The 17,161-nt window shown below is 45.4% G+C and overlaps 1 protein-coding gene across 1 annotated transcript; it reads left to right on the top strand.

Moving 5' to 3' along the window:
• Positions 1 to 11,565: 11,565 nt before the first annotated feature.
• Nobox (NOBOX oogenesis homeobox) lies at positions 11,566 to 16,814 on the top strand. The gene is made up of 9 exons (XM_029557017.1): positions 11,566 to 11,602; positions 13,120 to 13,450; positions 13,562 to 13,668; positions 14,026 to 14,132; positions 14,399 to 14,505; positions 14,751 to 14,836; positions 15,045 to 15,276; positions 15,617 to 15,921; positions 16,519 to 16,814. The coding sequence occupies exons 1-9, from the start codon at positions 11,566 to 11,568 to the stop codon at positions 16,812 to 16,814; spliced, it is 1,608 nt and encodes a 535-aa protein (XP_029412877.1).
• Positions 16,815 to 17,161: the final 347 nt, after the last annotated feature.

The following is a 17,161-nucleotide window of genomic DNA, read 5'->3' as shown; positions in this document are numbered from 1 at the left end:
CACCATTTTAACATACTGCTTGAAACTCTTGCAAGAGCAGTAAGACAAGAGCAGGAAATTAAAGGAGTAATAATTGGAAGAGAAGAGATAAAATTATCCCTTTTGCAGATGATATGATATTTAAGTGATACCAAAAATCCCCCAAGAAAACTCCTAGAAATGATAAACACTTTCAGTAAAATGGCAGATTACAAAATTAATCTACAAAGTCTGTAGCCTTTCTGTATACCAATAACAAGCAATCAGAGAAAGAGTACATGGAAACACTCACTTTCACAATAGCCTCAAACAATAAAATATCTCAAAATAAGCCTGACCAAAGACATTAAAGACCTCTACAATGAAATTTTTAAATCTTTAAAGAAAGAGATTTAGGAAGACATCAGATGATGGAAGGACCTCCCATGCTCATGGATTGGAAGAATTAATATTGTGAAAATGACCATCCTACCAAAAGCCATTTATAGAGTCAATGCAATGCCAATCAAAATCCCCAGGACATTCTTCACAGAATTGGAAAAAACCATCCTAAGATTCATTTCAAAGCACAAAAGACCTCGGATAGCCAAAGCAACCCTGAGCACTAAGAGCAATGCTTGGGGGGGTATTACTATACCAGATTTTAAACTATATTACAGAGATATAGTCATAAAAACATGGTACTGGCACAAAAATAGACCCATAGATCAATGGAACAAAATTGAAGACCCAAATATGAGTACGTGCAATTTCTGCCATCTGTTATTTGACAAAGGGGCCAAGAATATTTACCAGAGGAAAGACAGCATGTTCAGCAAATGGCACTGGTGAAACTCAATCTCCACCTGTAAAGGAATGAAACTAAACCCCTATCTTTCACCTTGTACAGAAGTCAACTCCAAATGGATCAAAGTCCTCAATGTGAAGCCTGAAACTCTGAAATTTTAGAAGAAAACATTGACAATAACTTATAAGATATAGGTATAGGAAAGGATTTTCTAAACCAGACATCAATTCCTCAGGAAATAAAGTCAAGTATCAACAAATGGGACCTCATTAAACGAAAAAGCTTCTGTACATCAAAATAAGCAATGAAAGAAGTGAAGAGAAAACCCACAGAGTGGGAGAAAATATTCATCAGTTACACATCTGACAGAGGTTTAACATCCAGACTATATAAAGAACTCAAAAAAAAAAAAACCCTAAAGAATCAAGAAAGGAAGTAATACAATTAAGATGGGCTAAGGAGCTGAACAGAGAGTTCTCAAAAGAAGAAATAAAGATGGCTGAGAAGATCTTAAAAGGTGTTCAACGTCATTAGTAATTAGGGAAATGCAAACTAAAATCACTTTAAGATTTCATCTTACTTCAATCAGACTGGCTAAGATCAAGAAAAAAAAATGATACCAAATGTTGGAGAGAATGTGGGGAAAGGGAACCATATGGAAGGTTTAGACAGTGAGAAAGATAAGTAATGCCTAGCTAGTTTTAAAAAAACAGAGGGAACCATATTAATTGAACAACGTACTGACAAATTATACATCCAACTAGCTCAAGGAATATAATATGTATCTAGGTAAAGTTTATCTGAGAACATTTGGTCTTCGTGCAAGCTTTATCTACACAACACAGCCATACTTTGAGGCCTATACTAATTTGGTCAGAAGGACATAAAGGGAATTTTTTGCAACTTGCCCTCCTAGGTCGACTAAGCTCCAGGAGCCTACGAGCACCTCTCAAAATGTCCTGTAACTGTAGTGAGTCACCTATCCTCTTGATCAAGGAGGACGTGGAGACCCCACCAAATGGACTTGAACAAGTGTCCAGTCTACAAAGAGGGTCAACACAGAGGAAACATTTCCTCCATGCTTCCAAATGAAACCAGCCACAGTCAAGAAAGACCTTTGACTTATCTTCACAGAGATGGAACTGGTAAAAAAAAAATTTTTTTTAAAGGAGCCAGGGGCTCCTCCCAAGCCCATGTGACCCCTGAGGAACAGATCCTCAAATGACCTTAAATGTAAAAATAAATTGGTTTACTTGGGCCAACTGTATAGTCTTAAACACCCCAAAGAAAAGGTATAACCAAAGATTAAAGTGATCAGTATATTTCTTTAAGAGTCCATGTGTATAACTAAAGGCTACATAGCAAGAAACAATGCCAGATAGGAGCTGCTTTCCTTTGAGTTGTTGGCCAGGGTGGCCCAAGAGACTCCCAGACAGTAACCCAACATAGAACTGGGAAAATATACAGCAGACCCCAATCTTATCTAAAGGAATGTAGACAACTGATTGCTGCTAGATGAGGAAGAGCTGACCTTCCTAAAACAAGGGACTCTAGATAGGCTGACTAGGCTCAGTGGATGGACAAGCACTGGGGAATGGCTGGGGATGTCGACAACACAGTGGACAGTAACAGGGATGACAGAGTATATGGGCTTGTGGGGGGGCTATTGGAGGGTGCCATTTGGGTTGTGGTATAAAGATGAGTAAGATTGTTTGGGATGTTCTGTATGAAATGCACACACACACATCCCCAAATCAATGAAAAAGGAAGATAAGAGCAAATTTTAAAAGACATTAAATAAATAAATAAATAAATAAATAAATAATAAATAAATAAATAAATAAATGTGAAAAAAAGCATTTAAGGGGCACCCTCTCCCCCAGAAGTCTCTTTTGTTGTTATGGTTTGGTTTTGTTTGGTTTTGGTTTTGGTTTTGGTTTTTACAGGGTCTCCCCAGTCCCAGCCAACCTGGAAGTCTCCATGTGGAGCAGGGTGGCATTGATCTTGCAGAGACTCACCTGCCTCTGCCTCCCAAAGGCTGGGATTAAAGGTGTGCTCCATCATACCCAGCATCCAAGAAGGCTCTTTGAATAAACAGTGGTTTTTGTTCATCAGTGCGGATGTGCCAACCCCAAGGCAAGACTTTGCTTCTCTTCCTAGCCTCTGAAAAACCATGGTATCTGATGACAACAGGCTTACCACAGAGTAACACTGTGTTTCACTGTGTTTTCTATGACAGACACTTACATGTCACATTTTGTTTATAGCCCCTGGATTCTTCACTTCTCAAAATGCCCAATGAATGTTTCCACTACTAATTCCAATTTAGCAGGTTTACCGAGTTCCTTTTACATATCTGAGCATGAATCACTAGAAATTGCAATTTGTGCCATTAGGCTGACCATTCTTTTTCTCTCAACTAAGAGGCCCTTCTTCTTCTTCTTCTTCTTCTTCTTCTTCTTCTTCTTCTTCTTCTTCTTCTTCTTCTTCTTCTTCTTCTTCTTCTTCTTTTTTTTTTTTCTTCTAGACAGGGCCCCTCTATGTATTCCTGACTAGCCTGAAACTCACTATGTAGACCAAGCTGACCTCGAACTGACAGAACACCAGACATCCACCTGCACCTGCCTCCAAAGTGCTTTGAATAAACAAATGCATCCCCATACCAGGCCCAGGCCTGTATTTTTATTCCTTCATTAATGCATTCATTCAACAAGTATGTATCATTATGATCTAACCACCTTGCCAGATGTGTGTTATACACAGGTGTACATCAGTCAAAGAAACCAGTAGAATTTTTGTAGCCATGAAACCAAATAGTATAGAAAAGAAAGCATAAACAATAAAAACACAATCACATGTTATGCAGAATGTAATAATGATCAAAGAGAAAGTGGTAGACAGCAAGGCAGATGTTTCATAGATAACATAGCCAAAGGCGTCCTCCCTGAAGGATAATGTTTCAACTATGACTTCAGCATGAACAGGAGCTCCAGAAGAGCAGAGAGGCTTTTAAATATAGTAAGGTCATAGGCAGCATGAAACAGGAAAACCTCAATGGTCCAGGTACTTGGACAATGTAAGCCATCAGAGATGAGATAGGAGGACAGCATCACAAGGAACTTTAACTTCTAAGTACAGTGGGCACTACTTAAATTACCTACAGAGAAGAGTGACACCTATGACGTCATTCGAAGCTTAAGATTCTTTCTTGCAAGACAATGAAGAATGGATTATGGCAGGATAGGATTAGAGAGACGAGTAGGAACATTCCAAGTGTGTTCATATGCTGTGGGGAAGAGAGAATCAAAGATAATTCAGTTGTGTGGGTGACATACAGAAAAGAGTTGCAGACATAGAGGTAGGAATCAGAACAGTTTGAGGAATTTGAAGAGTTTGAGACATACCTTTGCTCATGAGCTAAAGTCAACAGAGAAGCTAACCTACTGGCTCAAGTCTGTAATCCAAGAACACGGGAGGCCAAGGCAGGATGATTGCCATGAGTTAGTTCAAGGCCAGCCTGGGCTACAGAGTAAATCCCTATCTCAGAAACATCACAAGGAAGCTTGCTGGCAGTATGCTGGTTATTGGGCAGCCACTGCCTTCTTGAAGAAGTGGACCCAATGAGCCATGCTATAGATAAACAAAAGCCTAGACTTAGAGCAGTATTCAATCTAGACATTAAATCAGAAATTAGAAAATATGTATCAGCCTGGTGGGTGGCACATGCCTATAATTCCAGCATGTGAGGGTAAGGCAGGTTTATGAGGTCAAGGCCCACATGAGTTACAGAGTAAGACCTTAACATTAGAAAATATGCCTTTAGTATGTCTCTAATTCCAGATATGGTTTTCTCCCTCTCAGGCTCTCTTCTCCTTCCACTCAGGCCTGCTTTGAATGACCCCTTGACTAAACTTCAGAGGGTCCCCAAGGAACCACAATGGCCTGCACCCAGTTCATGACACTTTCAGCAACTCAGCTGGAAAGACAATCAGAAGCCTTTCGCAAAGAGAAGACGGGATCTAGTGACCTATCTGGTTCTGTTGCTTCCTGCCAACATACTGGGTGACAGGTTTGACAGGCTGAACTATTTCCCAGGTAATCAATTTAGTCTCTGATTATTTAATTTCTGCCTCACCAAATGCAAGCCCTCATGTTATGCCATCACTCCTCTGTGCAAAGGAAGTTATTCCTAACTTCTAACCCACATTAGTGATCTTGTCCTTGACTAATATCAAGCAAAGTACACATTTAAAGGCATAGTCAGTAGTATATGGTAACTAGTTTTGATTAGTTACCATAATACTAGTAGACTAAAAGTCTGTTACTACAAAAGGTCAGAGGAGCCTACTATGTCATGACTACCTTCTACCCTTCCCTCCCCAGGCCTGGAGAGTAGGGTACCTGGTCACAGGAGACAAAGTAGGTGTCACATCTTAGAGGGATGTGGCCTTGAGTCCCAAGAACACCAGCAGAACTGTAGGAAAATGCCCTAGAGAGAAGGAGCCATCTTCTTGCACACTGAAGCCACCACAAAGCATGTCCTGATGGGAGGCACTGACCCTAGTCTGGCAAAAGTCTCTCCAGCCACCAGCAGAGATGGCAGTCTCAGGATGCCGAAGGAGGTGCAAAGACTGGTCAGGGTACCTCTTGCTCCCCTACAGCTGCCCCACTGGACTGCCAAGCCATGGCTACAGCTCCCTGACCCCTCAGGGCTCTGCACCTGCCAGCCAGGTAAACTGCTTCTGAAAAGTATAAACACTTCATGGGCTTGAGAATAAGAAACAAAACAATTTATATCAATAACCAACTGGAAGACAGTGGGCAGGAAACCTTCAAGAAAACAATAGAGGCTCTTTTTTTTTAATTTCCCTTTTTAAATATAAAAACGTAGCTATTAAGTTAACATGCCTTTCTCCTTATATTTTAGGACAGTTACGTGATCATGCTGTCACTCCAGATTTGAAGCACTCAGCACACAGGACTGTGCTTTTCATGCTGTCCTTGGAAAAAGAAACGCTTGGAATTAACATACAGGGTATTATAATCATGAAAAACATTAACAACCATCATAAAGGCAAAAACTTCACAAAGAAATGCAGTTGTTCATAATATCATTCCTATTGTGAGACATATTTACTGTTTTGCTTTTAAAACAAATGAGATGTAAACATCTTTGAATTCCTGTCCACACCCTTGTTAAAGAAACTGAAATAATTTAAATCTCCATTTAAAAATTATTGTCAACAGGGCTGGTGAGAGGGCTCAGCAAGCAAAGATGCTTGCTGTATAAGCCGAGGGTCTGTTCTGGGTTTATTTCCTGAACCAACATAAAGGTACAAAGAGACAGTTGACTCCACAAAGCTGTCCTTTGATTTCCCCACCAGCACCATGGCGTGCGCACCCCCACAAATCATGTACACACTATTTAACTTAATCTTATGCATTAAACAATTCTAAAAGTACTGACCTTATGGTTAGAACATGGGATTCAATTTTTGTACTTTTTACTTGGAGATAGAGATTCACATGTGGTTGTCAGAAATAGTATAGATAGATTCCATTTACCCTTTACCCTACTTCCCCATTGGTCACACAGAGAGATTCCATGTACCCTCCCCTCATGGTCACATCCCTCGTGGCTCTTGCAAGATATCATGCCAGGAAATCCACAGAATTTACTTAGGTTTCACCATGTCTTAATGCACTCGTGTGTAAATTTAGTTCTGTGTAAAACTTTTTACCTGTGTACACTTTTAGAACCTCAAGAGTCAGGACAGCTCTCACAAGCACCTTCCTGTCCTATAAGCTAACTCTTGGCATCAGTGATCAACTCCTGATCAATGAATAATTATTATTCTGTCTTATGAAAATTACTCTACCAAGCACAGTGACTGATGGTGAGATGAACAGTGTCACCTGATGGTTTGGAGTACAGGAGGGACCTGACTGACTGGGTTAAAATCTTGGGTGGCCACTTGGTGACATTAGGAAGGTATTTAACCACAGTTTGTTCTTCAATAACATGGGGCTAATAATAGAACTACAAAGGAGATTATGAGAATAACTTGATTTCTTTAAAACAAGCAGAAAATATCGGACATACAGTAGATGGATGTTATCATCTAAGAGCTCAATTCCACGCAGAACAGGCAAAGCTCTAACCAAGTCAGCCAGCACTAAATAATGTTGTGTAAATATGAACACAGTCTAATGGGAGGGCAGTAAAGGAGGGAGCAGTAAGTTCTGGCTGAGTTAGACTCCAAAGAAAACAGAGTATCTGGGTTGGGCTTTGAACTGAGTAAGACTTTGACCAAAATAGAAAGGAAGGAAAGATGCTTCAAGCTGATAACTGGCTCTTCTGTGGCCTAGAGGCCCCCGAGGGCTCAGGCCATTCTGAAGACTCAAAGGTAACAAAGGCTGTGGGAGGCTTGAGGCACAGAGAGGAGCCATAGGGATCCTGGGTGAAGGCTGGAACTTGGCTGTGAGGATAGCCTACAGGATGTTACCACTCCAGCTCTGCAGTCCTGGGGTAGCCTAGAAGAGAAGGGAGGAGAAGAGAAAGGAGAGAGTGCCTCCAAAATGGGTCCACAAGGAAGAGAGAGTAGAACAGATGTGAAAGCATTGTCTAAATTACAAAGCACAAACAGTGGGGAGCAGCCACACCAGTACACAGTCAGCCTTCTTATTAGAAGCATCAAATCTGGAGTGCTTGAGCAAGGGCATTAAGATTTACAGTGCCAATTCATGCCGGGGCCTGTTCTGGCCCTGCCAGGGCAGCGCCCACTTTACCCAAGTGTTCTCAATTCTCTTTACCAACCACTCAAGCCATGCTGTCCTGGTCTTCCCAAAGGAAACCTCTGGGGAGACTGAGTGGCTTTTCCTTTCTCTCCCCATCACTGGCAGTATCAGCCTCAGGTCCACAGTACTTACTTGGTTACCTGGTTATTTGTTTTCTTCATGGTCTGGAAGTAGAGGTCTCTTCACATGTCTGCCTCAAGCTTTCCCACTTCTCCTTCCACATTGCAAAGCTTCCCTTCCTGTATCCTAGGACCCTGGCCCTCTGTATTGCTGGGACTCTGGTCTCACTGGTTAGGGCCTGTGTAGATCTCCGACTTTCACAACAATTGCTTCTCTGATGTCAGGTATCCCAGTGACCTTGGGTGTGGCACGTGGAACAACACTTTACCTTGTGCTTCTGCTTTGGAAAATAGTCTCTATCAGCCATCTTCTTGTGGTTACTTCTCATTAGAGAAAAAAGAAAAAGACAAAAAGAGCTTTTTGCTTGCCTTCCCCAGTTACATGGTTAGCTCTGCACAGATTGAAACAAATGACAATTTTCTAGACGCACTAGACACATTTCATTTGCTCCGTCAGGACTATATCTATGAAAAAGAAAAAGATGTTGGAACAAATGACTCTTGCTAAATGGGTGGTAGTGTAGTTTATGGTTTGGCTCTGAAAACTAAGAAACCAAACAATAAAAGTAAAAAAAGCACTTGTCTTCCCTCCAAGCAAAGTTGAGAATAGCAAATAGTCAGAAGATCATGATGAAATGTAGACTAAGAGGACCCAGAAATAAATATCCTCAATAACCCCTCTCAATACCGTATTGTCTTCCATATAATAGAGATGTCTTTCTTGTCTATGAAGGGTTTTGATTACCATGACAACCCTCCACTTCAGGTCATCACATCGAAGGTAGAACTTGATGGCTTCTGTTGTCAACACAGTGCCTTCCCAGTAACCAGACCCCAGGCATGTACACAGACTGCACAAAATTCCCTGTAGCCATCAAGTAACATTCTTCATGTAGATAAATAAAAGTCTGAATGCATCATATGGGGGGAAAGTCACAATAAGCCAAAACGCTTCAAAAGTGGAAAAAAGTATAGAAAGATTGATTATTTTCCTAATTTTATATCCCAACTCAAACAAATCCAGTTAGGTGCTTGGAAAAAGAAATGACAATCTTTTCAGTTCCCCAGGTTCCTACCTGATCTGCCTTTCAGATCATGTACCTTTCAAAGCTTGGTTGCTTTTTCAAACTTTGCCCGGCAGAGGGCGGCCAATGAGAAAAAGGAAAGAACTCAAACAAGCACTCAGAGGAGGCTGTGTTTTAACTTTCATGTGATCAGTTTACCTATTGAAGAATTGTATCCTGCTTCTCACTGTAAGCAGATGCCCTAGGAAGAGAAAAAAATTTACTTCCTTTTACCACACAAGCCCCCACTACCTCCAGCCCCCACTCCCATCCTCCAGGAGGTGTGTTCTGTGCTTTGCAGCGCTGGGAAACAAACCCAGGGCCCTTGGACATGCTAAGCAGGCACTGTACCACTGATCTGTATCCTCCTCAACCCTTTCCCAGGATGGTTTTAATTGACTTTACTTTTCAAAAGTCTAAGTGTGTCTCAAAATCCGAGGTGTATGCCAACCCCTCAAGGGTCTTGTTAAAGCAGACTGTTTTGGGTCCCTCCCTGGACTTAGTATCTAGGATTTCAGAGAATGGTAACTTCAAGCCATAGTGTAAACAAATTCATTAAGAAATCCTGATTCAGGCCGGGCATGGTGACACACACCTTTAATCCTAGTACTTGTGAGGCAGAGGCAGGTGATCTCTGTGAGTTTGAGGCCAACCTGCTCTACATAGTGAGTTCCAGGCCAAGAAAGAAAGAAGGAAAGAAAGAAACAGAAAGAAATAAAAGAAAGAAAGAAAGAAAGAAAGAGAGAGAGAGAAAGAGAAAGAGAAAGAAAGAAAGAAGGAAAGAAAGAAACAGAAAGAAATAAAAGAAAGAAAGAAACAGAAAGAAATAAAAGAAAGAAAGAGAGAGAGAGAAAGAGAAAGAGAAAGAAAGAGAGAGAAAGAAAGAGAGAAAAAGAAAAGACTGATTCAGCAGTAGGTTTCAGAGAACTTTGACAAACATTAGATGCAAAGAGAAAAGAAAAAGAAAAGAAACCCTCTGGACACCTGGACACAGGGAGCTGTGGTTTCAGAGAACGGGGCCAGTCCTGGGAAGGGAAGACTCTTACCCCAACTTGGGGGTCTGGTTGCTGTCCAGGCAGTGAGAGGTGCCCTTCTGGATTTGAGAGCAGGGTGTGACGTGGTAAGTCAGTCAGCACAGGGCTTCACAACAGCACAGGCTCTTTACAAAGCTTCCACCCTGGTCCAGAAGAGGCTCCATTTCTCAGGGCTCCATAGTCTCATTGGACACTGCCACATGGTACTGACATGATCCATTCCATGGATAGAGCTGATATTTTGATCTGTGTGTACCGTAAACTCTGTGGGCAAGGAAGTCATTTCCTCACACTGGTGGCCTAAGGTATTTGTCCGTGAATGAAGCAGACCATTGTGCTCCAGTTACAATCAGGTCACCACCAAATGATTCTCATGTTTCCCATAGAAATCACCTTCACTGCCAGGCACCCTTCACTTGCCTAATCTAGAATGCTGCAGAATTTCTAGCACAGAAGCCAGGCCTGTGTCTGCAGCTCTCCTTAACCAGGATATCAGTCTTGTGGAGGCATAGGAATGAATGTCAGATGCCTGAAGTTCTGATTACATTGTTATGAAGTTATTCAGTTTGCATTTACATTTTTTCATTTATTGCTAGGGAGAGAGAGTGGGGGCTCCTGGGTACCACCAAGGACGTGCAGAGGTTAGAGGGCAACTTTAAGGAGTTGGTTCTCTCCTTCCACATTTATGTGGGTTTGGGGGACTGAACTCAGGTGATGGGGCTTGTGAGACAAGCGCTTTTACCCACCGAGCTTCTCACTGGCCCTTATGTTTATGTTTTTATGTTGCAGAAAGAACTATGGCTCCCACAGCCTTTCAAAATCCACATGTGCATAGCGGAAGGTCTCAAAGAAGGTTGAAGGCACAGGAAATGTGCCAGTAGCTGATCATACAGCAGGAAAACGCCTGGTGGCAGCAGCTTTCAAATCCTAAAGTCAAAACACCTGAGCTCCGATCAAAGCCAGCCACCTCCCCGAGCCCGTAGCAGCTGTTTCAGTCTGGCCAGCCCTTCCACCCGTCACTCCTTCCCACTCCCAGGGCAGAAAGAAGAGGCAATAAGAACTTTATAATTTTGCTTTTAAAGAAAGCAAGATATATTCCATGAACTAGGAATCCTAAAGATTGGCCCCCCTCAACTTTCTCCCATGGGAGTCCCTTTCTTCCTTAGATTAGAAAACAGATACCAAAAGGGCAAGTCCACAATAACCAAACCCGGGCGAGCTACGGCCTCCTTTTGTCCTCCCACTGCTGTGTGGGGGTCCAAAAGACCCACACCCCTCCAGCCTGGGGTTCTTTCAGCTTTATTTTGGCCATCTGAGCATGACTCTGTGCCTTAAGGACCCTCAAGTCAGTTGGAACTTTGGGGCAGACTGGAGACAGGACAGCCACATATCCATCAGGGACTCCATTGATGAGTATTCCCATAGTCTCCATATGGAAGGTTCAAGAGGGAACCACAGCCAAGTCTTTTCTCCAGTGAGGGTTAGGGTGTGAGTGCGCCCAGGACAGAACCTCACCTTCACCTTCAGTGGCACCCCAGGAGGTCTTAGGGGCAGTAAGGGAGACCCACACCTGGCGCCCCCTGGGGCTAGGGCCTCAAAGGTGAGCAGGGGGCTGCAGGACAGGTTGCTCAGGTGTGCAGTGCTGCGCCCTGGGGGTGGAGTTGGGGGCACAGCTCGTGCTTCGTTCCCCGCCTGTGCAGACTCCACACACCTGGCCACCCCACGGGGCTTCATTAGATGGTGCCTGTGCGGCCAGGGCCTGCTGAGGCGCAGGAATTCGGGCCATGGAGCCCAAGGAGAAGCTCTGCAAGAAACCACGAGGTGAGTGCGCACGGGGGTCGTCCTTGATGGGTGCTTTCAGAGCCCAGAGCCCATGAGGTCTGCTGGCCACGTTGCCAGGCTTAAGAACCTGGTTAGGGTGGTGGTGGTAATGGGGAAGAGAGGCGACCTCACAGTATCCTTCTTTTCAGGGACTCTTCTCCCAATGTTTTGGGGAGAAACGCTGGGCCTGGAACCCTAATACTGTTCTATAGAGTCTGGGTTCTGACAATCTCAGCCTTTCTTCTCTGGCAGGTTAGAATAAGTTCCATGTTTGTTGGGCACCTATTCTTTACCATGTTCTTTATTTTACAAGTGCGCCTAAAACGTTGTAAAGCTCTTTTGTCCTGATTTCCCTCCATCCACACTTACCCCTCACCCCCATGCCTGCTTGCCCCCTCATCCCCTTCTCAACTTCCAACAGCTGTTCTACTGTGTATCCTAGAAACAGCTTGAAGAGGTTCCTGCGCCAGGACCTGCTTCCTTGCTTTATAATTTTTAGAAAGTTGTTTCTTTAGAGTCAATATCAGAGGCTCTTGGTGTCTAGTCAGCATTCAGTTACAGATTTTTTTGGTTTAGTTGGAAACGACAGAGCAGCTCCTGGGGTGAGTTTTCTGTGGTTATAAGTCCAGAAGGGAAGGGAAGTATTTGGGATCCTGGGAAAAGTTCCATGTGGTGGCTGACAAGAGCCTGTGCCCCGTACCTTGATACTCTGTGTGATCTGGGGTCCATTACTCAGCTCTCTGACCCCCATTTCTTCACCTGGGGGAAATACCAGCTTCATGGGAAGCAAATGGGTACTGTGCTCATGTTTGAAAAGTGCGAGCTTTTCCTTAAGCCCCAGCTGCAGTGCTTGGCTCAGAGTTAGGAAAGTGAACTTCAAGACTATGTAAGGGTATGTGTGTGGGGTACTTCCAGCCTATTCCCCTCGGATATAAAGGAGGAGTTGGACCAGATAGAAGGAGGGGAGGAAAGGAGGCAGACACATGGATTGAGGAGTTGTAGGACAGGGGGAGTACAGAAGGTGAGGGCAGCCCTTCCTGTGATCCTCCTTGATGGACTCGTGTTTGGGCTGCTGGAGAACCTGTGAGCCTGCTTTGTCTCCACTGCAGGCAGCACCTGCTTCCCTGCTGGAACAGGGTTCAATCTAACAAAAGCCAGAATCCAGCCGGTCTGCTTCTCTCTTCCTAATCTCTCCCCCAACAGTTGTCTATTAGAAGCATCAAAACAGGTACCTGTCCCTCACACTTGTACCCAATGTCTGAGGGAAAAATAATGTATACCCAAGTTAGCGATGTTCTCACACTGTGAGCTAAGACTCCTCAGAGTTGTCACAGATATTTACAGCTTCCTAAGCAGTTGGATCATCAACTGTCCAGTTAGGAAGGTAAGCCTGGCATTTGGACCCCGTTTGCTAGACAGGCAATGGAAAGCTGAGGTTTTAACAACAGATCTTCTGCAGGAAGAAGGGGCTCTTCCTCCCACCTGGTGCTTAATCCAGTGACTGCTGCTCTCCACAGGTCAGGAAGTTGGAGTCAAGCCCCAGGTTGCTGGGATGGAGGCAGAGGAACCACTACAGGATTCAGCCCCACTCATTCAGGATGACCAGGGCAAGCAGTCACCACCCGCCAGCACAGAGTCAGGAAGGAAGCCACTTCCAAAGAGCTCTGGAGAACTGATGAAAACAGATAGCTGCAGAGTGTGCAGGCCGCCCAGCTCCAGGGCTCTCCACAAAGACCCAGCACCAGCTGCATGCAGTCCTCAGCCCCAGAAGGAAGGTTCTCCCATCCCAGACGGAGAGGTAAAGAGAGTGAAGAGACCCCTTTCTCCAGCCCCTGGTAAGCAGAGAAAGTCTAACATCATGGGTGTGGCCTCAGCATAATCAAGTGTCAGTTACTCAGCATGTGCCACATACAAACCTGTGTTTTCTGCATCAGGCCCAGGCCCCAGCCACCTGGGCAGTCTTCTTGGTACATTGTCCCAAAACAGTCAGGAAGACAACGTGAAGAAGGAGTCCCCAGAAATGACCTGCCAAGTTCGGAAAAAGACTCGAACCCTGTACCGCTCAGGTTAGTCCCTAAAGGTGAGAGGGAACTGTGGGTGGTATCCTCCCGGGAACAAGGAGACTTTGGGGTGTGGTTAGTCACTTTGTTTGGATGCTTGTCTTGGCCCATGGCAGTGCCACTACCTCTGATCCCTGAAGAGAAGGCCAAGCTGTCTTGTCAGGAAATGAGCTTGACACCAGGATAAAATGATCAGGAATACATACGTCACGCTTGCCTGAGAGATTAGGAAGCCTGGTCCGTGGGAGAACTTAGCTGCGGGGTTCTTGGGTTGAGGACAATGGCCTCTGCCGTAGATACCTGCTGGACATCTCTTCTTTCCTGCTGTGGTGTTCAGCTTGCCCATGTTTCCTTTTCCTGCAGACCAGCTAGAGGAGCTGGAGCGGATATTCCAGGAAGACCACTACCCTGACAGCGACAAGCGCCGAGAGATCGCCCAAATAGTGGGGGTCACCCCCCAACGCATCATGGTAAAAGGGGCTGGTTAAATGCTCAACAGATGGAGGGAAACTTCTGGTTAGAACTGTCTGGGAGCAGGGCAGGTGCTCAGCCTCAGCTGGCATAGAGGCTGATCTTAGCCCCAAGGGTGTCCCAAGGACCACAGCTTTAGCCTATTAGAAGATGATGGAAGATACCACAGAAAGCATCTGAAAACTGGTAAAATGTCCTCCACAGCTGTGTACCCAGGCCTCCATCTCTCCCCACAGTCTCAAGTTCAAGTATCTTTCCTCTATAGGTGTGGTTCCAGAACCGCAGGGCAAAGTGGCGAAAAGTGGAGAAGCTGAACGAGAAGGAGAACAAGGACACTCCTGCAGTCCCTGGTGCTGGCAGCACTCAGTGTAGGTGAGGCTGTCCGCAGGTGTTGGACCATCCACACCAAACAAGTGGAGTCCACACTGGGATCTTGGGGTCTTGAGGGAGAGTGTTGAAAGTCCAGCCCGAGTCCTGGGGTTGTTGCTAGTACCTAGAGGGATTTGGATGGACTGGGCTGGAGTCAAGTTTCCGATGCCTTGTAAGTGGTCTTTTCCTTGCACCAAGCTGAGAGCTAACTCCAGAGGCCACAAGAACTTCCTTCTCACCACCTCCAGGTCTATCCCTGAGCTCCCACCTCCTATGCCTACACACTTGGAAGTTAGCACTGTTCTTCCAGATCCCCCTCTGGATACCTTTCCAGGTGAGCTCCCACCATCAGAGAGTTTTCTGGGGGAAACAAAAGCTAGAAGATAGTCAAAACAGAAGGTCCTTGCTGCCCCGTGGTAGCAGTGGCCGCAGCTCTCCAGAGTTTTGTGTTGGTGGCCCCTGGCTTTTCACTGTCTGCCATTCATCAATGCCATGCCCACATCCCCATTTCCTTACCCTGAGAGTTGCCATCTATTTTCTAGAGCCCTCCATGCTACTGACTTCTGACCAGACTCTGGCCCCTACCAAGCAAAGTGAGGGTTCTCAGAGAGGAGTGGTGACCCCACCACTTTTCAGCCCCCCACCTATTCAAAGAACAAACCATCCTCTTCCTCTGGGTCCTGTCCACACTCCTCAACTGATGCCTTGGCTGAGGGATGTTCCTGGAAGTGACAGCAGCCACAAGAATGGTCTCTGTGGGGCCTGGGGGAGCAGGTATAGAACCCACGGTCAGAGGTGACTTTGGAAGGATACAGAAGGAGAAAAGAAAGTCGGCGGTGGGGGTGGGGAGGCTGAAAGGAGCAAAGAGCAGTTTATGTGAAGTGATGGGAATGAAAGCTCTGTGGATTTTGTTATAAATTATCAAAGGTTGTGTAGCAATGGGGGAGAAACAAGGGGAATCAGTAGGAACAGAACGAAGAGGAGGAGTACGGTGGTGCCCAAGGTGCGGTGCTGCTGCAGAGATGGAGAGGAGTTAAGGGGGAAGAGTCTCTTCACTGTTAGTGGGAATGAGGCCACCCCTTCGGCCCACTCAGTACTCCTGTGTTCCCTATAGCATCACCCCACCACCCACCTGCTCATATATGGAAGACCTGGAGCTTCAGGACCACCAGCCAAGCGGCCAGATGGGCTCCTTCCAGTTCTCCCAGGCACCACAGACTCAACTTTTCCCACCCTTTCAGCCCCAGTTTCCCTACCTCCCCCCCTTTCCTTTCCCCATTCCAAGCTCGCTGGCATTTCTACCACCAGAAGACTCTCTCTTTTCATTCCCTTTCGGCCTCAGTGGGGGCACATCACAGGATTACTGCCCAGGGCCTCCATATGGGCAGGTCTTGTTACAGCCACCTCCTGGACCTATGGGTGAGTTGGGGCTGGAAAAGATTCCCCCTTGTGATTGAGGAAGGTGAGAAAGGACGGGACGCCTCCTTGTCTGGAAAGCAGAGGGAGGCAGGGCATGTATGAGGCGCAAATCTCCAGCCCTTGTGTCTAGCTCTCCTGAGTCTTTTGTGGACCCTGGCATGGGAGTAATAGTTTTATATAATTGAGGGATTTGGTGAGCATTCTAAACAGTGAAAGAAAGTCCCTGGTACAGAACAGGTAGCTATTATGCCAAACCTTCTGAAATCTCAAAACCATCCATCTCATGAAGAGTTGAGTTCTAGTGGGAAGGAATGAAAGACATTTCCAGGTGGTTCCTGGTCCCCTTGGTGCCTGTATGAGATGATAGCACTTGCCTTGATCCATGGCTTATTGTATTACTAAATCAGTCACTAAACCACAGGCCCTAGAGTCCAGGACCCTGGTTGGTCCTGAAGGAGAGACTGGTGCTTGTATTTGGACTAAGGTCCTGTGCCATGGTCCTGTGGAAGGGGAAAGAGTCTCTGTTCCACAATTCATTAGTGGTGTTTGATGCTCTTAGTCCTGTCTAATAATCCCCATGCCCTTTGATACCTACAGGACCAGTCCCCTGGAGCGACCCTTGTTTGCCAGAAGTGCCTTTCCCTGGTCCGCTCTGCCCACAGGCTCTAGAGCATCCCTTGGGAGATGGCTACTTGCCTGACTTGCTTGCAGCTCCATATGCTCAGACTGTGAGTAAGCTGCCTTCATTAGGCATCAGTGGGCTGCCTGAAGGCACCAGACCAGCAACAGGGTCCTCGCTAAGCGATGTACAAGAAGGGCAGCTTGCCTCTTCCCTTGAGCAGCTGGCACCAGAGGAGGTCAGAGACGAAGATAAGAATAGCCATGCCACCTAACTTGGGGCTAAAGAATGAAGGGAAAGTGCTTGGGGGCACAGGATTGCTGAGGCACTGGAGAAGACTGAAGGGTTTGAAAGACTATATACTAGACTGGGGTGGGAGTCCAGTTTCTCTCCAGTGCTGGCTTGGAGAAGGAAGAGGCTGGCCTTATTTTCCCCCTCACCTCTCATAGTATGAAGACACAAGGGCCATGTTACTTCTAAGTGTTATATCGGTTTGTGTAGTTTTCTTTCCTTGCTAGACCTGAGTTGGTGTCCATTGTATGCAATAAATCAGTAACCATTGGGTGTTTTTCTGTGAATTAAGATCTCCATTTCTGACCACTTGACTGAATGAGTGTTGGA

The sequence above is a fragment of the Nannospalax galili genome, unplaced genomic scaffold (assembly GCF_000622305.1).
Source record: "Nannospalax galili isolate Female #2095 unplaced genomic scaffold, S.galili_v1.0 scaffold1907, whole genome shotgun sequence".
NCBI lineage: Eukaryota > Metazoa > Chordata > Mammalia > Rodentia > Spalacidae > Nannospalax > Nannospalax galili.
This window is presented reverse-complemented; position numbering and strand designations above follow the sequence as displayed.